This window comes from Diachasma alloeum, unplaced genomic scaffold (genome assembly GCF_001412515.2).
Source record: "Diachasma alloeum isolate Michigan unplaced genomic scaffold, Dall2.0 Dall_scaffold_78908, whole genome shotgun sequence".
NCBI lineage: Eukaryota > Metazoa > Arthropoda > Insecta > Hymenoptera > Braconidae > Diachasma > Diachasma alloeum.
Genome location: NW_021683643.1, coordinates 4735711 through 4758798, shown reverse-complemented (window position 1 = coordinate 4758798; position 23088 = coordinate 4735711). Strand labels below are relative to the sequence as shown.

General features: G+C 35.5%; 4 protein-coding genes across 4 annotated transcripts; 2 read left to right on the top strand and 2 right to left on the bottom strand.

Annotated features, from left to right (window-relative positions):
• Positions 1-2134: 2134 nt before the first annotated feature.
• LOC107047898 (histone deacetylase complex subunit SAP30 homolog) lies at positions 2135-9223 on the top strand. Its single transcript, XM_015270803.2, has 3 exons — positions 2135-2982; positions 7147-7374; positions 8659-9223. The coding sequence occupies exons 1-3, from the start codon at positions 2812-2814 to the stop codon at positions 8785-8787; spliced, it is 528 nt and encodes a 175-aa protein (XP_015126289.1). The 5' UTR covers positions 2135-2811; the 3' UTR covers positions 8788-9223.
• Positions 9007-12526, bottom strand: LOC107047897 (exosome complex component RRP45). The gene is made up of 5 exons (XM_015270802.2): positions 12315-12526; positions 10956-11491; positions 10327-10554; positions 9243-9628; positions 9007-9158 (listed from the first exon to the last, which is right to left on the bottom strand). Exons 1-5 carry the CDS (start codon positions 12378-12380, stop codon positions 9100-9102), a joined length of 1275 nt encoding a protein of 424 aa, XP_015126288.1. The 5' UTR covers positions 12381-12526; the 3' UTR covers positions 9007-9099.
• LOC107047899 (mitochondrial import inner membrane translocase subunit Tim8) lies at positions 12483-14725 on the top strand. Its single transcript, XM_015270804.2, has 3 exons — positions 12483-12588; positions 12697-12842; positions 14365-14725. Exons 2-3 carry the CDS (start codon positions 12714-12716, stop codon positions 14536-14538), a joined length of 303 nt encoding a protein of 100 aa, XP_015126290.1. The 5' UTR covers positions 12483-12588; positions 12697-12713; the 3' UTR covers positions 14539-14725.
• Positions 14675-21800, bottom strand: LOC107047896 (ufm1-specific protease 2). Its single transcript, XM_015270801.1, has 5 exons — positions 21576-21800; positions 18595-19519; positions 16841-17111; positions 15608-15861; positions 14675-15279 (listed from the first exon to the last, which is right to left on the bottom strand). Exons 1-5 carry the CDS (start codon positions 21612-21614, stop codon positions 15068-15070), a joined length of 1701 nt encoding a protein of 566 aa, XP_015126287.1. The 5' UTR covers positions 21615-21800; the 3' UTR covers positions 14675-15067.
• Between the last annotated feature and the right edge of the window lie 1288 nt (positions 21801-23088).

Here is a 23088-nt window from a genome sequence, read left to right as displayed (position 1 = left end):
TCTTTGATTTACGTGCATTTCATTTTATTCACGTATGACTGAAGAAAATAAACATACATTATCATATTTTTCTATTGCATTACTATTCAGGTGTGTTAATGAAATAAATTCGATGGGAGAGGATTCGACAATTTCTTTTTACTTCTGATTATTTTTCCAACCCAAATATCGGGCAATATAATTGGCCCATTCGACATCACGTGGTACAAGCGACAGGGTTTTCAACTGATAATTTTTTGATAATTTTCTCTGGTAGTTGCTATATAAAAAACAAAACATCATGCAGTCGAATTAACCCCTCGTCAAACTGACAGATTGAATTTAATTGTGGCGTTGTGTTAATTATATATTATATTTTCGTTTCTCAATTGTGAGTTTTGGCTCATGATCCAATTATATTGCCCGACATTTGGATTGGAAAAATAATCCCCCGAATACCACACGAGCTTCAAAATTAATCGGGCATTTTTCTCAAGGTTCCCTGCACACAAACGAAGTCGTCAAGTTTGGTTGCAACGAACCTATCGGAAAATACCCGATAATTTTGACGCTCTTGTGGTATTACAAGTGAAAATATTTTTCTAGCCGTCAAAAAAAAGCCTGGTTCGAATCGTATTATTCGGTCAAATTTATTCCTTAACAAAAATTACTCATTACAAGTCAGATTTTTGACAATTCAACGAGTTAATAAATGAGGATTTAAGGGAATCTCAATTGACTTTTTTCATTGAAAAAAAATTGTTCTGCAAAATTGTAATTTGCATAACGCTAAAAACCCATCAACTCTTTCCAGATTTTCTCGCGCAATTTAATTAGGGGTTCTTCGGCCTATTCACGAACTAATGGCGCCAGGTGGCCACCCACTCTTCAATGGATCTGACAAGGATCGCATGCACCTGACCTTCTCTTTGTTCGGTTCCCGCACAAAATTCTTTGGGAAAAAATTCTTTGGAAAAAATCCCTTGGGAAAAAATTCCTCCGGAAATAATTTTTTCATGCAATATATCCTCCTGTAAAAATTCTTGTAAAAATTTATATCCCTGCATATAAACGCCATTTCCCTCCACTTAATCTACTGATGTACAGGTGTCATTGGCGAAAACTGCAAGAAACAGACGAGCTATCAATAATCCCACACCACCTGAGCCAACTAGTGCCGAAGATTCAATTGTTTAATTTCTGTGGATAAATATTTCCATAGATTTTTTTTCTCAATTTTTTTTCCAAAGTAATTATTCGTCAAGCAATTTTTTCCAAAATAATTTGTTCTGAAGGAATTTTTTCCAAAATATTTCTGCCAAAGGAATTTTAGACGGACACCTCTTTGTTCGTCCAAAAAGTGCGTCTGATGAATAGTGGGTGACGCCCTACTGCCATCTGTTTCAATCTGTAAAAATCCCCGTGAAAAATTTTACGATTCACACTCTCTGGATCTATAGAATGATCGATTTGAACTATCAATAGAGATACAAATGCGTCACATGATCTGTCACATGACGGTCATGTGACCGTCATTGACGGTCACATGGCGAGGCGTTCATGACGGCTGCCACAATTCCCCCTTTCCCTTTTGTGACCTTCGCAACTTGTCAAGAAAAAATGACAGTCATTTTTCATCTATATAGATGAAACTTTATTTTTTTCTCGATCAATTTTCAGTTGAATTCCTTTTGTATTGGCCTAATCCGCATTTTGAAATGGAAATCACAATTTTTTTCCATCCATATAGATGAAACTATTTTGTTTTATTCATGACCGTCACAAATTGGAAATTAGTTATGACCGTCATTATGCAACTATATAGATGGTTTGAAAACAATTTGGTTACAAATGATTTGTGACAATGTGTAGTTGGAAAATTTGTGCGTCACATGACCGTCATTTTTTGGTCATATGACGCGATCTAAAAAATGACGGTCATTTTGCATCTCTAACTATCAAAAGTACTTGCATGAATTTCTCTTCGCGAACTAAGATAACAGACCCACAAATTTTTAAACTTCGCACAGTAACAGAAGCCTGCCTCATTGGTCTATTCCAACGACTCCGTCCAGCCAATGAGAACCGCAGAAACCCGTTCAGTGAGTGAAAATATATTTTAATTTTTCAGTGTTGTCGATCCTGGAAACGCCGACATAACATACGGAAGTTTATCCATGCCGGAATTTTCACCGAGCAACAATAAACGTATATAACCGTGTCAGGGCATCGGATACCCAGTGTATTGTATCATATCTATATATTTTCTTTTATTTCAACTCGAGAAGGAATGAGGAGTCAGTTGGGGTTTCGTCATAAAGCCGTGCGGCTCGTCAGTTCTGTTGATTGAAAATGTGAGAAAAATTTCCACTCAAAAGTGTCAATTTTCGAGTTTTAACAATTTTTCCTGTCAAAAATCGAGAATTCAGGGGAAAGTGGGTGTACTCCCGTTATTTTTTCACTCTCTCGCGTCCCAAAATATATGAAAAATCGTGTGAAAACATTGGAGGAGGTGCACCGGTAGATTTATCACTAATTCTTCGTCATTTCGGAGCGGAAGGTGAAAAAACAACATTTTAAAAATTTGGAAAATTAACTTTAGAGTTTTGTGAATGGAAAAACTATCATGATTACTCACAAAAAGACATGTGATACTGCGAGGGAATCTCGGAAATGCTTGGATGATATTTGAGCCCAATCTCATCCCAAAAACACTTTTCGAACAATTTTTTCTGAGAAAAAAAATTTGCGGATGTGGAAAGGGGGCATGTGATCAGGTGGATTTAGTGTTGAACAATTTTTTTGGACGATTGCAAGTGCAATAGAGTTACGATGAATGGGTTTAGCACGGGTGAGGAGGATTCTCGTGGTGCAGCTGATCAGATATGCTGTTTAGTTGATGACGGCGAGAGGTGTACAAGGGCAGCTGGAAATGCATCGTACAGTAAAAGAATATCAAAGACAGTGACTCAGAGGCGTCTTAAGTTAAATACTGATCCTGGGGTATGTAATCATTGTTTTCATTCAGTAATGTCAAACTAATTTGATCAGTTGGTGAAGTTGAAGAATGAATTGGACTGTTGATGGAAGTGATTAATTAATTATGCTGTTATGACCAACATTATTTCATTTTGATTTAACTCGTTTCCTGAAGTTATTGTGACGTAATAATTTCATTTAGTTTTTTCCTATTTCATGAATGTGGATCGAGGAGAGTGTTCCAGTCAGTAGTTTTTCTCGCTGAAACTTTTTTGGTGGGAAAAATAAAGGCTACGAAAAGGATTCTTGCGAAAAATTTGGAATTACTGGTGAATTTAGAGATATTTTGCAAAAACCGATCATGAACTGAAATTGACTCGGAGATTGATAAGTACTTTGGACTTTTTCTTGTTTCAATTCAGTGGCGAAGTGGTAAAACGGTTTAAGTTGACTCATCTCCCCGTTGAGTTTTTGAGGAATATTTCCGAATCTAAGGGAGATAGCGAAATTTTGGTAATTACATTTGTTACAACTCTCAATCGGCTCTACAAAAAAGGTTATAATAAAAATTTTGCTATCTCCCTTACATTCCGAGATATTTATTGAAAACTGGTCAATAGTCAAAATTGACTTGTACCGTTTTACCACTTCGCTACTGAATTGGTCTCGAAATTTGTAGTTAAACATCAAAGCCTTTTATTAAGGGGAGACTTCTATGAGTTTTGAAAGTCACGCGCTATTGAAGTGAAATTTCTCATGCATTGAAGATCTATTATATATGTCTAAAAACGAATAATTAAAGCAAAAGAATTAATTGTTTATAGATCGTTTGCCCCGCAGACGCTTAACGTGTTAAAAATAGTCCAGGGCCTCCAATTCTTGAGCTACAGGTTTTTTTTTTAATTCGACACCTACACATCTAATTTCGATTTGTTTAACATAGAAATTCGCGCCATTCATGTAAAATAGGCAGAAAAATTATCCTTGAAATATTTAAAATATATTCTCGATCCTATCAGAAACATTTTTCGGGCTATTTTACATGAATCGTGCAATTTTTATTCAAAAAAATAACGAAATTAGTTGTGTAGGGGTTGAATATCAAAAAACTAATTCGTAATTGTTATTGCACACATTTTTTCAAAAATTTCGAAAAAAAACTCTGTAGCTTAAAAATAAAGCGCCCTGGACTATTTTTAACATTTTAAGCGTCTTGGGGGCAATCTAACAATAAACAATTTTTTTGTGCTAATTATTTGTTTTTAAGTATTTATAATCGATCTTCAATGTTTGAGAAATCTTATTCCAATACACCGAGAAAATAAATGCTTTTGCCAAGTATATTTACTTGCCACAAGTAAATGTATATAAATATTTGCATACGACATGTGTAAATTTTCTTGTAGTTAGTAAATCTGCTTGGTAAAAGTATTTTTTTTTCTCAGTGTAGCCTTCGACTTTTAAAACTCATAGTAGTCTCCCCTTGAAGCTCAATTAAGGATATTTATCCAAAATCGCAAGTACTGAAAAAAAATTAGATTTTTTTTAAACTGAGAGATGAAGATATTCCCTTCACTTTGATGCAAATTTCAATCCACCGGGCCATGTTCATTATTTAGAAATAAAATAGACAACATGCACCAAATGCATGCACTAACATGCGCTTATGTGGGATAGAATCATTCAAATATTTCCTCTTTCTGCCCGGGTACCCCAGATTTTTCTCTGGCCATTGGATTCAGTATGAATTTACACATTACCTTCTATTTTTATTTCTATTTTTAGAACCTTCTAGTAGGTGAATTATCAATTTGAACGTAAATTTCATAAGAGCTCGTGTATAAGGAAAAATTAGTTTATTCATTTCTGCCGAGACTATTGCGATTAATTTTTTTTCAACGTTAGAAAAGTTGGTTTTATATGTTCTGCTGTCAGCCGAAAAAATTACTGAATTACCGACACTGGCTAAACATCCTTAAACCCAGATTGCCGAACATTTTGGGACGATTTTGTTATTTGAATTTTGGAGGTCTCATTTTCATTCTTTATTTTGAGTGCACGGAGAGAAATATTCAATAAAAATTACGTATCTTTTCCGTAATTCCGGAGCGAAATGTGGTTGTAGAAAATTTTACGGAACTGTCACGGAATTTTGCCAGAGCGTTCCGTAATTTTTACCTGAATCTCCTGCGAAAAATTACGATACTGTCACTTAAATTTTATGAATCGATTCTGTAATCGGTGAGTGAATTGTGAGTTCCGTACTTTTGAACATTTCTCTCTGTGTGGTTCTGGAATATTTTATTCGTGAAATGATTGATGTTGAAAATCCTTTCAAACATTTGCACCTAAATATAAGAGCTTCCGTTTAAGATATTGCGATGATTTTATTATTAACTTCCCGGCCCAAAGGGAGTCCCAAAGGGAGCTATTGTACACTCAGAGAAAAACGAACAAATTGGCAAACAAATCTTGTTTGGGCTAACAAAATCGTTAGTTAAAAATTACCAAAAAAATGATTGGTTGGCTCGAATTTGAAAGTCTCAAACATGAATAATTGCTCTGCTTTCAACGACAGCGAAATATTTGGCTCAAGAGGCAGCATTCGTACAAGACGGTGCCTTCTTCTTTTTCTTAAACATCATAAATCTGTTGCCCATTCTTTGGCCGCGATTCACGCAAAAAACGACTGAATGGATTTCAATGGTATTTTTACTATTATTACATAATTTAGGGTTTCCACTCGGCTTTAGGCTATAAGTTATTGCGCTGCGATGCATAGTTTAGTATGCACCGTAGAAACTTATAGAAAATTCTAGAGCTTTCTGGAAAATTCTAGAATATTCTTCAGTTCTCTACAATACTTTCCAGATTTCTACGAAGTTTGAGAAAATTCTGGAGTTTTATAGAAAGTTCGAGAAAATTTAAATTCGAAAAATTTGAAAACATCATGAATATTCAGCGTCATTCAAATGAAATTTTCCACAGGATTATTATTTTTTTAAACATTTGTTGTTTATAAATAAATCATTGAAAGTGTTTAAAGTTTTAGAAACCTTATTTTTTCAGACATGAAATCGATTTCTGGTAAAAATTTGAATATGAATAAATTTGTTATGATTCCAAACAATAGTATATTTCAGCACATGTGGGGCAATATCGTCTTTAACGTGTGTGGGGTTTACAGCATGAGCCGAAGGCGAGTGATGTAACCGCACACGTTAAGGACGAAATTTCCCAACAAGTACTGAACAAAATTTTATGTCACGAAGCCTGAAACCGGCTGAATTAGACACGAGACGCGAAGCGTCGAGTGTGTAATCCAGCCGGTTTCAGGCATGAGTGGCGTAAATGATTTTTATGATGACAAATTATTTGTTTATACATTATCTATAGAAAATACTTGTCATTTTCAAGAATTGTAATTTTTAAATTATTTCGTCAGTCTCCCTCCAGAAGTAAACATTCCAAATTTGTTTTCTGATTTTTAAAATATTTTTTTCCGGTTCAATATCGAGATTCCAATTCAGACCTGCAAAGTTTAAATAATAAAATCATTGTCAAATGTCCTGAAACTTAGGGTCAAATGGCGTTTAAATGAGAGCTCTGAAGTTCGACTACAAATGTAGAAAAGCAATTCACTGGAGAAAAAATAGCCAAAGTACCTGGATATCTTTAAGAGCTAAGGCGACTTACAGCTAAAACAAATGTCTGAATTTCACACACTTTTTGAAGACGTTTTTCGGACCCTAAAAAAAAGTCTGAATGAAATGCAAATTTATCTGAATTTCAAACATGATTTAAGATGTTTGGGCACCTGTTGGTCTGAAATTCAGAGACATATTCATTTTATTTTTATTAGATACTTTTTAGGGTCTGAAAAATGTCTGCGAAAGTTGTGTGAAAATCAGACATTCCTTTTTGGTGTACTTGAATCGTTGTACCGTTTCGCTAATTTCCAAATTTGACGGTTAAAAATTCCGAACTTAAATGCCGCTAAACTAATTTACTTTTTTATTATTACTATCCCATTATTTTTAGTAGTCCCGTTCTAAAAATTGTATGAGAATTATTTTACTGACCCACATGTAGTCTATCACCAATTCAGTTGACTCTCATTAACTATTCAGCTGTTGAAAAATAAGCAAATTAACGAATGAATAAACAATCAATGAATTTATCTTTCAGGTACGTCATACCTATATCTGTGATTACCATAAACAAGTGATTCAGTGTGCTCGGTCGAAACAACAGCAGCAGAGAAGGCGGAAAGACTCCGAGGAAGACTCTGGTGAGACGGACAATGATCTCCCTGAAGTGGATCTATTTCAGCTTCAAGTTGGAACTTTGAGGAGATACAAGAAGCATTTCAAGGTCTCGACGAGACCTGGACTCAACAAAGCACAACTAGCTGATGTGAGCATGACAATTCCATTGAAGGAAGGTCACACCATTTTTTCAAGTAACCCAAGTATTTGATGGCAAATTTCGGTGATTTTTTGAGAATTTCTTCTTCACTAAAGAAAATTTAAACAAAATAGGACGAACAGGCCAATTGCTGGACTGTGAAGGGAAATTCGAGTTTCGTGGTAGAATCACGATCAAATAAAAGAATTACCTAAATAGGGATATGATAGCTTTCATACCTTCAAGAATGTTTTAATTAGCAGAAAAACAATTATTTGATGTGAAAATGACAAAAAAAAAGAATAATTGAATTAAAACACAGATGAATGCAGCCGAAACCACTAATTTCTGGACGACTGGACCATATTTTTTGTATTCATTAAATATTGACTAATAGAGAAAATAATTGATCACATGATTATACACGAGCAATGTTATTGAAAGGTGAAATAATCAGTGCAATTTTCATTTTTCAATAATATTTTATTTTTGTTTACCAGGAGGAATTGAATGATTTGAAATTCCATATGATGAATTTTGCGGAAGGAAAAATTCATTGAAAAATATTGAAGATTGAAAGGTTAGCAGGATTAGTAGTTTTACGAGTCGAAAAGGACTCAAAAATGAGGTTTTTCGATAGGAAAAGCAAAAAACAATTCAAATGGATATTTTCATCACAAAACTCAATTATAACGTGAATGACTACCAATGAAATAAAAAAACGTGAATAACTGATTCAAAATCTGTCCCCTCCACCCTCTACTTCTCGGTCTATTTTATTTTCCACAGAAGGACCAGCTTATGGAGTCGGACAATTCTGAATATAATTTTCCGGATTTATTGTAATTTGATATGGGTTCAACTTTCTGTGAGAATAACATCCATCGAACTACTTTTTTGTCAATTTCTTAACGAAAATTTGAATTTTTCGATTTTTTCGACTCGTAAAAATACTATTAGAGCTACAATTTTCAATACTTTTTAACGATTTTGTTTTGTGTATTAGATATGATCTTCCACAAAATCAACCTTATGGAATTTGAAAATTTCGTGGTGTTTCATGCCTAAACTTTTTTCATACACGGAAGAAATTGAAAAAAATTTGACGAAATTTCCCATCAACTACTTCCTGTTCGTGAAAAAAGCGGTGTGGCCTCCCGCTTAATTTAAAATGATCAATTGATTTGCCTGAATGTTGAAATGACCATGACATTGACCAATGACTATTTAGTTTGATATTCAATTCTTCATGAACACTGTTGATAATTTGTTGTACTTTATTCAATGTTGCAGACATTAATGAAACACTTCAAAACAATTCCCGTAGCCGAGAAAGAGGCCCTGAGTATTTTCTTTTACACTGTCAAGACAAATGCCAACAAACTCGACCAAAAAAATGGCCTCAGCAATGACGCAACGTAACCAATACTCCCAGTGTTACAATTAAATTCATCCCCATCAATGACATAATTAACTAGATTTTTATTATTATTTTAACGTTTATTTTTCTTCTTCCTCAGAGAGATAATGATTGAATCATGTTCGAATGATTATACAAAACATTGCGAATTTACTTGAGAGAATTTTTTAAATTGTTGATAGAGGGCGGTATATTTTATAAGAATTAATTATAAAAATCAATTGAAAATTATATCATACATTATTTCAAGACTTATACAAATTTTCTGTATTTATTGGATATTCTTTCTTTATTCGTTTTTTGATATTTTTCCATCAGAGTAAGTCACTCGTTGAGACTGTGCACGTGGTCTCCTCTTCACTGTCACTCAGTTCTAGATGAATGAAACATGAGAAAATTTATTTCAGAATAATTGAATAAACATTTTTATGAAAATTACTGATCGATGATTGATTACCTATGTTATCCAGCACTTTTTTCTCCTGTTTCTGGATTTTTATGAGTTCAATTTCATCGGAATCGTCATCCTCCATTTCTTCTTCGTCTGAGGAGTCCCACGTGTTTTTACCACCCTCTCCAACTGTTGGATTGCTGTTTGTTATTAATTCTGCTGATCCCTCACCCACTCTGACGATTTCAGTGTCTTCAGTTTCTTCCTCGTCTTCACTTTCTTCGTCGTCTTTCATCTCGATGTCCGAAGGATCTTCAACTTCCTCTTTATGTTTATTTGATGAGTGCCACTTGGAGAGTCTTATTTGTATCCTCTCAGTCATCATCGAGGTGATCTTGTCTGTTGCGATGATGTTTTTAAACCTGAAGGCCTTTGCTGCTTCTTTTTTATACCTGAAAATGTTTTCAATTTGAAAAATCTTTAAGAGGTAACAGAACGTCGCCGTTTCCTCGAAATTTTCAGTAGTAATACCACTAGGGCTTCAAAATTATCGGATATTTTCCGATAGCTTCGTTGCGTAGGAACGATTGTGTCAAATTTCGCAGGATTTTTCTCCAAAATTTGACACACTCGTTCCTAGGCAGGGAAGCTTGAGGAAAATATCCGATTAATTTCCATGCACGAGTAGTATTTGACGGATTATTTTTCCACTCGGATTTCGGCCAAGCAGAGTGCAGTGAACAGCATCCGGATACATTTAAAACCCACTTTTTTGTTTATCTGTCACACAGAATATTAACCGTGAAATGCGTTGAAATATTTGGAAAGCTACTAGTGAATTTCCGTCAGAATTTTTTTTAGATATTTCCGAAATAAAACTGGTTGACAGCCTCAAATACTGCGCTCTGATTGGCGGAAATCCGAGTGAGAAAAATAAACAAATTTCCTGCTCAAAGCTATCAATATTTTTCGAACCCGAAGCAAATTGATCTTTATCGTCGCTTCCTGGAGATTAATGTTCTTTGATTTGTAAAAATATCGATAGCTTTTAACAGGAAAATTGTTAAAAAATTTGGAAAATTAACGGCATTCTGTTACCCCTTAATGAAATGTTTTGAGGAGGCAATTTCAATCATGGAGTGACTTTTACCTCGCTTCCACGTCTATCCTGACGGTCTCCTTGATTTGTCTCACCAAATTAGTGGCGTAATTGATAGCATCCTTCATCACGAGGGACAAAACGTCAGTGGATACTTTACTGATAGTTGTGTGATCGAAATGCAGACAACAGAGTTCTCTGTAGGCGTTCAAACCGAGGGTCAATTGAGTTACTCCCAGTCTTTCTTCTGTGTACGAAGGATCCATAACAGTTGTTCCACTGTGATGAATGGAAAGTCAAAAATGAAAATTTAATATAGTTATTAGGTAATTGAGCAATTATGAATTTTTGTTGAGAACGAGTGATTTCAAGAGTTATAGATCATACGATGACCCCACAAGTACAAAATGATCTATCAATGGGGTAATTTCATAATTACAGAATGAAAATCTCTAAAAATACTTAAAAATCATTTTTCAAATGCGGAAATCTTTTTTTATCATTCTATCATCATTTTTGGAAATTTCTACATGATGTACCACTCAAAGGACTATTTTGGATTACGAAAGATAAAAAAAATCCAGATAACATTCGAAAAATAGTACACCTGGGCCTTAAATTTGCACCATTACAATGCTTCCATTCGGAAGTAAAAACCCATAAAATACGAAAAAACCCACTTCTCGAATGTCGTAAATGAGACACAGACTGGTTGATGGAACAAAGTCACAGGCAGAGGATCTTTCTCAGCGAACGAGTGGATAATGATTTCATCCCCAGTGGAAGTAACATCTGGCCTGTGAAAGTGGAGTAGAGCAGCTAGAGCAGCAATGCTAGCGCAATCCACAAGGTTGCCATCGTGATTTATCACGTTTATGTCCACCCTGAGGTTCCACACCTTCTTGTCAGCCACGATGCAGAGGGACTCGAGGTCAATGCACCTGGAGTCCTTGAAGCACTTCTCCAACTGTCTCGTGAGGAGAACCCCAGCCTCTGACTGTCTCCCAGCTTCGAAATAGGGGGCTGCTAGGGGTGTTAACTCCACGTTTATGTGGACCATTCCCTCGTTGGGTCTCGAGACTTTTGGGGGCTGAACGTCACACGATACGTTTGCTATTACTTGGGTCTGGCCTAGAGCTGCTAGACACCTGCCCCAGGTCCCTCCAAAGTGCAGTTTTACCTTTCTACCTTCTAGTAATTGTCTGCCATCCAATCTCTGGAATAAATTCAATGAACAAGTGGGAAATTGCTTTCGTCATAACATAGTCAATTTATTTTTGCTAATCAATTAGCACTTTGCTAGCGAATGAAATTTCTATGACGATGTATTTTATATTGAATTCAGTGATTCATTGAATCACATTGCCCCAACGGTGCCATACGTATGAAAAAATCGTATAGATTTGGCGCTCATATAGATATATACAAATGGATATTTGGCAACAATAATTTTTTTTCTCAGTGTAAGGTGTTTTGCTGAATGGGAAATATTATACTCTTGAAAATTTTCGAGCCAAGAGTTTCTTGATAGAAGTAAAGATATACTTCTCAAACAACTTTTGTCTTCTCAGCGTACAGTTATTGTTTTATGCCTACACCGGTCTCTCTGTCTTCTAAAAAAAAGATGGGGTAAAATGAAAACTTATGACTTTTTGACATATTCATAACTCAGAAACAGATTTATTAATTCAGTTGAGTCTAGGCTCATCACGAAGGGGATGAATTGTACTTCCCATAGAAAAGAAAATCATTCCATTTTATCAGCAATTCAATAAATTGTTATAATTTAAAAAAAAAATACAAAAGTGTCCATTTTATCCCAGTCTCCCCTAACAATAAAAATTCATGGTAAATGATGACAAATTTGCTTTTAGCTTCAAAATACGAAAGACCAGCATAGCAGATCTTGCCAGGAATCAATGCGAACATAAATTGAATAAATAATTAATTCAAAATCAATAATTAAGGGATGCATGGTCGATTGATAACCATTTTATTTTAAGTCGATTGGGAACTTGAAAATATGATTGTTTACTCACAATTCCCTGCTCCACTGAACTATTAATGAATTCCCTCTCACACTTTGATAATGGAATTTCCCTCATTTTTGATAAATTATCCTCAAGATGTTTTAATTATTAAAATTGAGGGAGTGGAGGTTGAGCACACACTCTGGGGGCTCTGGGGTGATTAACATCAACACAGACAGCTTGCCGGATGTGAGGTTATGTCCACACGTGACTGAAAACAGAAAAAGATCAGATAGTGCTGAGAAGTCCATCAGTCTCACGAGCATTTCGGCTGTTAAAAAAGGTATTGAGTGGTTTATTAGTCACTTCGAAGACTTATAAAAAGCTTTTATGGTGTCGTCAAAATTGGAATCTTGCTAGAAACAATTCAATTGATTAATTTTACTTTCAGAAAAAAAATTGTGAAGGATGTCAGACCTTTTCAGCTCGTCCTCAAGCTTTGACGAGGCCCCAAAGATTCAAAAACCAGGCTCGGTGGACCCGGAGCTGGAGAATTTCCTGGCGATTGAGAAGCAGAAAGCACAACTCACAGCTCAGGTACATTCTTGAGGTTCAGAATTTTATTCAAACACTATTGAACATAATTACATCATTCAGTTACTTTCGTGCAATATGAGTTCATACAATATCCTTTCAATTAAAAGAGTCAATTCTGCAGATCATGAGCGAACAAACGAAAATTGATGGAACAATAATAATGAAATCATCTAATGCACTTCAATTCGAGTGAAACATGAAATTTTTACTGGTGACTTACTTGGGTGTTTTCGCCAATTATTGGTCTGGTTTTGTACTTTCGAAAATTTTATTTTCTTGAGGCTTCTTATATGGCTTTCTTATCATTCGAAAGGCCTTCAAATTTTTTTTCCAATTTTTTTCAAATTTGATTACACCCACAACGTTAATTTTTAAATTTTGTGTTTTTGACAAAATTGTGCGTCTCAGCAGAGGTCAATTTTTTTCGGGTTTTCAATATGCATTCCCGACGGAACTTTTCCGTTCTTTCGATTGAACATGGTGCCAACACGTATGAAAAAATCGTATAGAAATTTTTTATACGGATTGCGTATTAAAATTCTATAGGATTTCCGTATATGATATTCGGATATTTCTATACGAATATTTTCTATACGTATTATTTCTATACATAAATTTTGACATAAACTTTTGTTTTCCTACGAAAGATGTCTAAACACTCCAGAGAAAAACATAGAGAAATGTCGCAACTCCGTACGAAATGTTTCTATACATGTGGCAGTGGGTCGTATAGGATCAAACCTATAGAAATCGTATAGAAATAATTTGTATAAAAAATATCCGTATAGAAATATTCGAATATCATATACGAAAATCCTATAGAAAATCTGTATGTAATCCGTATAGAAAATTTCTATATGATTTTTTCATACGTGAATTAGTTCATATTGTCGGAAATGCTTTAAAATCGCCATAAACCTAGAAAATTGTGGATGGTAGCCCCTGGCCCCTCGTCGATTGAAAATTTTTTTCGTTCCTTACCCAAAGTGATTATTTTTACGAAACTTCGGCCCGGTTGCACCAAGCCCTGTTATGCAAATAAACCCCAGGGTAAAATTTATCCTTGGAGTCAATTATATCGTAGGGGTCATAATTTTTCAATATTTGACCCGAAGAATAATTTTTTATTTATCCTGTAGCCCCTTTGAATTGACACTGATGTAACCTTGGGATTAAATTTCATTTTTTGTTCCTGGGATAAATTTGAGATACTCTCCCGGGTAAAATAATCCATCGAACATCCAAATTTACTTTTTTTCTTATCAAACATTTTCGTTACCCAGAGCTGGTGCAACCGGGCTTTTTCAAAAAATTAGACTGGGACTCGGATCCGTTTTATCCAAAATAGTAAAATTTATTCAGCAAAAGGTCTGCTAACAAAATTGCTAAGCAACCGGTGCATAGTTGACCAGCAATTTTGTCATCAGACTTTTTATAGAATGAAGTATCCGGCCCTAATTCACATGCATTCACCTCAGAGTTGAATGAATTTGAAAAGCTTCACATCATGAATTCATTTCAGATCAATGAATTCAATGATTTCTGCTGGGACAAATGTGTCGACAAACCCGGAGCCAAACTAGACGCAAAGACTGAGACCTGCTTGAACAATTGCGTCGACAGATTCATCGATGTCTCTCTGCTAATCACAAACAGATTCGCCCAGATATTACAAAAATCTGCTGGTGGAATGTGATGAACAAAACGAACAATATAAAATTATAGTAAATATTTTTTTTATTTACCGTTAGTTCCAAAGAGAAGGATAAATCGATTTCATTTGGATGTTGAATTCATTATTAATTAATTGGCAGAATAATAAAAAAGAATTATAAAAGTGTAACATGAAAACGTTTATTAAATAATGTATTATCTACAGTAAATATCCATGGATAAAACTTTATCTCCACTGAACAATTATGTGCACCGTTGAAGACAAAAAAATCACCTCCGGACTGTGGATAATTCTGTGCTGAACTGATAAAATGTAATTAGTCGAAATTAATCATGCAATTATCATCGAGTTCACTAATTCTAGGGAAGAAGATCAGATCTTCTTCTCAGTGGAAAGAATTCCCTATAAAAATCTCTCACGATTTTCCCCTAAAATCACAATTATCAAAATATCCCTAAATTGAACGAGTTTTGATGAATCGACTTGTTACGTTTTACCACTCATATCAGATTTTTTTTCCCAATTTCCGATGAATAAAAATTAGAATGTTTCAGTATCTGGATGGCCTTTGGGGCAGACACATGTTGTAGAATGCATCTTTCTTCCAGAAATTCAGTCCCTTCCAGCCACACCAGCCTTTACTGACAATTGTTTTAATATCCTCTGATCCTGTGTAATGAGGATCTAGGATTAAGAACTTCATTTCATCTGTTTCTTCATTGTGAGCGACTCCGAGAATTGTGTGAGCTAGTACACCACCTCCTGAAGGGATAGAACAAGACAAATTCAATGAGGGAAAATGAATCAGTAGCGAAGTGGTAAACCGGTTCAAGTCGACTTATCCCCCAATTGAGTTTTTGAGGAATATTTCCGAATCTAACGAAGATAGCAAAATTTTCGTGATTACATTTGTTGTAGCTCTCAATCGGCTCTACAAAAAAGGTTATAACAACAATTTTGTTATTTCCCTTAGATTCCGAGATATTTATTGAAAACCGGTCAATAGTCAAAATTGACTTATACCGTTTTACCACTTCGCTACTGAATTAGTGAATAGAGTATTAGGAGAAGAGAATTGTTGATCAATTACCAATCATAACTGGTGTTCCTTGATATTCGAAGTGCTCCTTGAGACTCATGACTTGATCCCTCATTTGTTCCCCAGTGGCAGCGCACAGTACTCGGACTGAAATACCCAGATGAGACTCGAGAACGAATCCCACTTCAGTGGAGCCGATCCACTGTTTCGATCCGATAAAATTGTTAGCTTTATCCCCGATGTCCACCAGGCACTTCTGGATGACTTTGTGAGAGGGGATTGGTTGTCCAGTGTATCCCTGGAGCCTAAAAAATATCCACAATTCAATTGAACATTTCGAAGGGGTGTAGAAGTGCTGGGTGTGGGATTGAAATTTGGTCGTTTCATTCTTAAGACTATCCAAGTATATCTGCAATTTTTTTTCGCTATTTAACATTTGTATTTAAACATCAGGGATTCGATTCAAGCCCCATTTGACCCTAGACTACTGACCATTGGCAATTGTTTTCAATCTGCAATTGTTTTGTTATTTTGATTATCTTTCGAAGTTATTTCGATTGTTTTTTCTTCATAATCTAAAATAGATCACAATTTCTATTGAATTTTACATCACACAGGCGTCCTTGAAGAAGAGAAAAACTGAACATTTACAAAGAGCGTTTTTAATGAATCCCGGAAAAAGTAGACCAAGGGAAATTTATAAGTTGGATGGGTTTTAACATGTTTTGAATGTGTGGGCTATTTTTTTCTGGTCTTTTTTTTCCGTCCAACTTTTTAATAAAGATTAAGAAATAAGTCCGATAGAGAGGAAATTGTAAATGGATAATTCATCATGGCAACTAATGATCTAACAGCCATTAGATACAGTAAATTATTAATTTGAAATTTCCTTCTTATTGGGTTTACTTCCCAATGTTCTTTAAAAATGTTCAGTTTTTGTCAAGGTTTTTTTGATTGTACAATCATAATTTTCGGAGACTCTAGCGCCATGTAAAACTGAATGAAAATTGAAGAACATTTAAGATTATCGCAATAAAAGAATAACCAAGATCACGGCCCATAGATAATACACGCGGGCCTTAAAGTTGAAAATTTTCAATTTAATTCCCCATTTTGAACCGTCAGGAAATATTTTAAAAATAGGCAAAATATTGGAAAGTCTACTGAGAACGATGTATTACATAATTGCAAAATTGCAATTTTTGAACACTGCAACTTGTCGTCGTAAATAATTTATAAAAAATATTTAAATAATCCAATATTTAAATTATAATTCTTAATCACCTGAACCACGAGAAAATCGTTTGCAACGATCTGTACGCACATCCCCACCCACTGTCATCGAAGTTGTCCTGCATGTAATGATGATAGGCATACAGTCCCTTCACTAAACTAGTCGAGAAATCATTCCCAAGGGGTGGAACAGCCTCATGAGGATTGAGAATCGGTTCATTACTCGTAAAATCACTCGAAAATCTGACGGTATTACCTCTACAGAACAGAGGCCTCGAGAGATCAAACGACAAAACTTTATGGAGATTTTTCCTATAGTCCTCTGAAACAAGAAACATATCTCAATTGTACGAAATCCTTAAAACAAAATAGACAAGAGAAATAATTTTGTTACTGGGTGATGAAGAGGAGATGAAAAATCTTTAGAACAGATGAGTTTCATTTCAGAAACTAAAGGTCAAAGTAAAATGTTTCTGAGGACCTTTTTTGGGAGCATTTTTGGATAGCTGTAAGGGGAGACTACTATGAATTTTAAAAATCGCGGGTTATTGGAGTGAAAGTTCTCCAGGGATAGCCATATCCATAAATTATAATCACTGTTACATTGTTAAGTAATCAATTAAAAAATTAATTTTAAGTAATTAGTCAAATCACTTTTAAATTTTAATTATTAAAGTAATCATCAATTTAAATAGTCAAATTTTGAATCATACGTTAATCAGTACTTGAGTTAGAAAGATTGATGATTATTTGAATAATCGGAAATCCCTTATACGGAATTTAGTATTATCTACTTAATGGAAAATTTATAGTTCCACATTTTTGAATATTTAATTCATCATCAACTTGAAATTTGGATTATCATTTGTTTTACTATTTTTAATTTTTTGATTAGTATATTTAAATCTTCATCAATGTGAGTCGGAAATTCTTTTAATATTGAAGAATCGCAAGATTGATGATCATCCCTGGATTTTTCATGCCTTGAAGATCGATTATGTTTAAAAAGCAATAATTAGTGCAAAAAAATTAATTTTTTATTGTTCATTTGCCCCGCAGATGCTTAAAATATGAAAAATAGTCCAGGGCCTCTAATTTTTGAACTACAGAGGTATTTTTTTTTCAAAATCTTAGAAAAAATGTGTACAATAACAATTACGAATGAGTTTTTTCAAAGGCGACTCCTACACACCTAATTTCGTTTTATTTAATATAAAGATTTGCGGCATTCATGTAAAATAGATAAAAAAATTATCCTTAAAATATTTAAAATCTATTCTTTAAAATAACGAAATTGAGTGGTGTAGGAGTCGAATTTCAAAAAACTAGTTCACGATTGTTATTGTACACATTTTTTCAAAAATTTTGAAAAAAAAGAAACCTCTGTAGTTCAAAAATTGGAGGCCCTGGACTATTTTTAACATTTTAAGCATCTGCGGGTCAAACGAACAATAAACGATCAATTTTTTTGCACTAATTCTTCGTTTTTAGACATATCGACACCTTAATAACAGACAAGCGCACCTACATAGAAAACTCATAGAACTTACACTTGTCTGTTCTCAAGGTGTCGATCCTCAATGCATGTGAAATCTCACCCCAACAGCCCGCGATTTTAAAACACATAGTAGTCTCCCTTGAACTTTAACCACGAGTAAACCGTGGTTAACTTGAACCAAAAACTGGCCCTAAATGAATTCGATCACTGGTCAGTTCACCCTATTCCCCAGAAATCAACGTCTCCATAAAAGACTTCAATCCCCTCTCGTCTACCCCTATGGAACAAAAAAATAATGAATATTCACTTGTGTCTTCATCATCGCTCCCCTTGGGATAAGCCACCGTCACCAGATGCATGCAATTCCTCGGTTTGAAGTGCAAGACCTCTGGAACCTTCAACTCCTCCTGCTGATCCAGCTCAAGAGTGAAGGACCTCTCAATGAGCCTCAGATTCCTGCAGACGGACTCCACGAGGATCGAGTACAGTCTCGTGGCACTCACACTCCCCTCGACAATGGAAAGAGTATCGACATTGATGTCGAACTGGAGGCTTTGAAAGGGTCGTTTGATGTGCTGGAGGACAGGTGCGTATTTCAGGGAGCCCTCGGACTTTTCACTGGTCATTCTCGTCAGCATCGATGCATCAATGGCCTCAACAGTTCCAGGGAGATTCCCCCTAGGAGTCTTCAGCAACTCTTTGATGCTAATCATCTTGGACTCGCTGTCACTCCCCAGGAGGTAGACGTCGGCCTCTGGGAAGTGGAATCCAACAGATCCAGAGGCTAAATTCTTCCTCGTGGATTGGAATGCATCGGTGATCTCTGACCTCTGGGTGGCCATGGGGATGCTCGTCCTCAGGCGAAGGTAGAAAAATCTCTCCCAGATCTCAGACTCCTCGATCACCTCGGGCTCACCCGCTGGCTTTAACGTCTGGTGGACATAGACAAAGGGCTGAACCTGCTGGGCACCCAGAGTATATCGTAGTAACAGGGGGTTGTCGGTGATGTCGATGTCCTTGAAGGCCTCTGGAATTCTCTCTGAGGCGTCTCCTATGAAGAGAACACCGCAAAGGTCTATCTCCACTGGCATGTTCAGTTGCAGAGCTGCTGGGGGGATCGAGCAGTCGTCGTCCTCCAAGGGATTCAGGGCGAAGCTCAAGACTGTCAGGGAGTTCTCTGACATCACGCCGAAGAGCCTCCCTGTGTTCTTGGAGGTGAGTTCTTGGAGTCTCTGGGGGAGAATACAATTTTAGAGCTTGGAGTCATTCTGTAGCGAAGCGGTAAAGCGGTTTAAATGGATTTTGACTATTAACATGTTTTGGATAAATATCTCGAAATCTAAGGCAAATAGTAAAATTTTGATTAGACACTTTTTGTAGAGCACATTAGGAGCTACGAAAAAGGTTATTACGAAATTTTGCTATTTCCCTTAGATTCGAATATATTCCTCGAAAACTGAGCTAGGAGCTAAGTCGACTTGAACCGTTTTACCGCTTCGCTTCCGATTTTTTCACAATGAAGAAAACAACAAATCAGTAGCAGAGCGGTGAAACGGTTTAATTTGATTTTTTTCGACAAGGAGGTTTTAACATTTTGATCACAATGCGTTCAAAAAAAATTGACGTTTTGACGTAAACCGATTTGCCACTTCGCTACTGAAATATCTTTGGTTCCGAGTAGAAGTATTCTAATTGTCCAAATTCAAGTTTTCGCGATTTGTATTTTCAACAAACAAGTAGTCAATCAGTCAACAATTTGTAGGCTGAAAAGTCCGAAAAAGCCATTTTCATCACACTGTCCGCAAAACGGCATTTTGCGTTCGTCAAAGACAAAGTTCAATTATTCGCTAATGAAAGTTTGGAAGTGAATTTTTTTCTTTTTCAATTTAGGCATTGTTGAGCCCTATCGATCGCCATTAATTAGAATTCAATTTATCAACTAGTTTTATTAATTTTTGAATTTTTTCGAAAATCTGTTGTCCCACAATAATTTTAAAAAATGTTATAAATTGATTGAATGATGGCTTAAAAAAATTGTTTGGATGTACCTTTGACTGAGTTCGAAGATGAAGGCGATAGCAATAATCGTTATTTTGATTTATTCGAAAATTTTCAAAAATTGTGTCTTTTCAAAATCAGAATTCCGAGGATATCTTTGAATATCATACTTCAAATGAATTCAATCATAGCTTAAAATGTTTGTTTTAATGCCATTAAGTCGAAGTTAAAAGATGATTACGATAGCTATATTGGTTGATTTTTATGATTGTTGAAAATTTTGAATTTTTCATGAATTTTCTTGAGAGTGAGCTTTCTGCTAGTTTTTGCAAATGTGATGTTTCAAATTCATTCAAGTATGTGTAAATAAAATTTTTCCATTAACATTTTATAGAAGGGCTGAGGGGAGAGATACAACTGTAAAAAATGATCGGTTGTTTAGGAAAAAACGGACAGTAAGAATAATGATGTTAATAACATCCAACTAAGTTGAAAATTTGACAAAATTAAGTAAAAGGAAATCTTATTCAATGTAATAAAATGGAATAAACAATGAATTATACATGGTAGAAGGAAATGATGTGCAAAATAACTATTCGGAAGCAGATTGCTAATTTATTGGCAAGAAAAACTGCACTATATACAATACAAGAGCAATTCCCCACTTGTTTTGGTATTGAGAGGTATTCGTTTAAGAAAGGAGAGTTTTCTTAAAGGGTAACGGTACTCCTTGCTTCCGTTGAATTTTAGCATCGTCCTCGTGTCCTTAGTTACCAATTTTCGGAAACCAAAAAACTTCAATCACTCCATTACTATGTTGTGCAGTGCCTGAAGTTTTTTGGTTCCCCAAAATTAATAACTATGGATACGAGGGCGATTATAAAATTCAACATATACAAGGGGCACCATTACCTCTTAATGAAGATGATCGGGAATGCTTATTGGGGGCATAAGCGGCACGATCATTTTCCCATTTTCATTTCGAGACAAATGAATCTTTTGAATATTGATTATTCTCGAAGGATCAATGAGAGAGAATTGTAAATTATTATTTATTTAGACATGAAATAGTGTAACAAAAAGCTCAACTTTCGGGTACAAAAATCATTTTTGAGTGTTGACGAATTTCTAATTTAATTTTCAATTGGTTTCTAAGGTACTGGGATGATAGAAGAGATCCTGGGGCAATTTATCCAATGATTGGATTAGATTGAATGATTTGACAGCTAAAGTGTCACTGGAGTCAACTAATGTACATCTCGGGATGATGAAAGAAAAAATAGAACTTACTTTCAAGACATTGGAAGAAATCCTCAGTTTTGGTGTCATTATTGTTCCTCGAGAATATGGACTATATCTTTCATTAAAAAATAATTAAAATTTCCATATGGTTTGAGTGTATTTTGAAAATGGGAAAGCACTGGATTTGAGGTTATGATTGAGTCAGCGGTCGAGATCGTCGAGATGCCCAATAAGAAACAGGTATTCTATAAGATGACGCCGTGGTATCTTTAAAAGTTGTGGACATCTATGAGTCTGGGTGACCCCCACGACCGCCACTTTACCATCATCAAATGCCGCAAACTTGACGAAACTAAAAATTCCCTAGCATCTAAAAAAAACAAAAATAAAAAATGTAAAGGGTGCAAGTATTTGATTGTAATCTTCTCCACAGCTGGTTAATGTTATAACATTTATCATTACACCAGACTATTATATCGTATCTGAGATATCAGTGCTGAGTGATTTATTTGTAATGACTCTAGTTATAAAATTTTTAACTATTACTTGCATATCGCTCGTTGATATGCACATCAAAACGCACAAATGTGATGAGCTAGGAAATTCCCAATGAGTGATGTATTATATCATTATTATAAGGAAAATTGCTTCTATTGTTCATTATAAGGACTGTATTACTNGGAATGAAACCAATGCTGTTCGATGGAGAATTAAATTCCGCATCCTTCAACCCCCGTTTCATTCCTTAATCTCGGAAGTCGCGGCGCTATGAAACACACAATGGTTTCTCGGCACAGTGACTCCCGACATCTCGCCCGCTAATTCAAAAATCGTATCTCTGCTCCTAATTAACATTAAGGAATGAAACGGGGGGTGAAGGATGCGGAATTTAATTCTCCATCGAACAGCATTGGTTCCATTCTTTAATATTAATTAGGAGAAACGAGACGATTTTTTAATTAGCGGGCGAATTAATGGGGAAGCGCTCTGCGCCGAGAAACCATTAGGTTTTTCATAGCGCCGCGACTTCCGAGATTAAGGAATGAAACGGGGGGTGAAGGATGCGGAATTTAATTCTCCATCGAACAGCATTGGTTCCATTCTTTAATATTAATTAGGAGAAACGAGACGATTTTTTAATTAGCGGGCGAATTAATGGGGAAGCGCTCTGCGCCGAGAAACCATTAGGTTTTTCATAGCGCCGCGACTTCCGAGATTAAGGAATGAAACGGGGGGTGAAGGATGCGGAATTTAATTCTCCATCGAACAGCATTGGTTCCATTCTTTAATATTAATTAGGAGAAACGAGACGATTTTTTAATTAGCGGGCGAATTAATGGGGAAGCGCTCTGCGCCGAGAAACCATTAGGTTTTTCATAGCGCCGCGACTTCCGAGATTAAGGAATGAAACGGGGGGTGAAGGATGCGGAATTTAATTCTCCATCGAACAGCATTGGTTCCATTCTTTAATATTAATTAGGAGAAACGAGACGATTTTTTAATTAGCGGGCGAATTAATGGGGAAGCGCTCTGCGCCGAGAAACCATTAGGTTTTTCATAG

Bases quoted from the DNA above. Each gene is read 5' to 3' on its own strand.
- LOC107047898 (XM_015270803.2), top strand. From the start codon at position 2,812: ATGAATGGGTTTAGCACGGGTGAGGAGGATTCTCGTGGTGCAGCTGAT. The intron at 2,983-7,146 runs GTATGTAATCAT...TTTATCTTTCAG, and splicing joins AGTTAAATACTGATCCTGGG to GTACGTCATACCTATATCTG. The intron at 7,375-8,658 runs GTGAGCATGACA...TCAATGTTGCAG, and splicing joins ACAAAGCACAACTAGCTGAT to ACATTAATGAAACACTTCAA.
- LOC107047897 (XM_015270802.2), bottom strand. From the start codon at position 12,380: ATGAGGGAAATTCCATTATCAAAGTGTGAGAGGGAATTCATTAATAGT. The intron at 11,492-12,314 runs GTGAGTAAACAA...AATTTATTCCAG, and splicing joins GTTCAGTGGAGCAGGGAATT to AGATTGGATGGCAGACAATT. The intron at 9,629-10,326 runs GTAAAAGTCACT...AAACATTTTCAG, and splicing joins AGGATAGACGTGGAAGCGAG to GTATAAAAAAGAAGCAGCAA.
- LOC107047899 (XM_015270804.2), top strand. From the start codon at position 12,714: ATGTCAGACCTTTTCAGCTCGTCCTCAAGCTTTGACGAGGCCCCAAAG. The intron at 12,843-14,364 runs GTACATTCTTGA...AATTCATTTCAG, and splicing joins AAGCACAACTCACAGCTCAG to ATCAATGAATTCAATGATTT.
- LOC107047896 (XM_015270801.1), bottom strand. From the start codon at position 21,614: ATGACACCAAAACTGAGGATTTCTTCCAATGTCTTGAAA. The intron at 19,520-21,575 runs GTAAGTTCTATT...ATTCTCCCCCAG, and splicing joins TTTCTTCCAATGTCTTGAAA to AGACTCCAAGAACTCACCTC. The intron at 15,862-16,840 runs GTGATTAAGAAT...GATATTTTTTAG, and splicing joins ACGATTTTCTCGTGGTTCAG to GCTCCAGGGATACACTGGAC.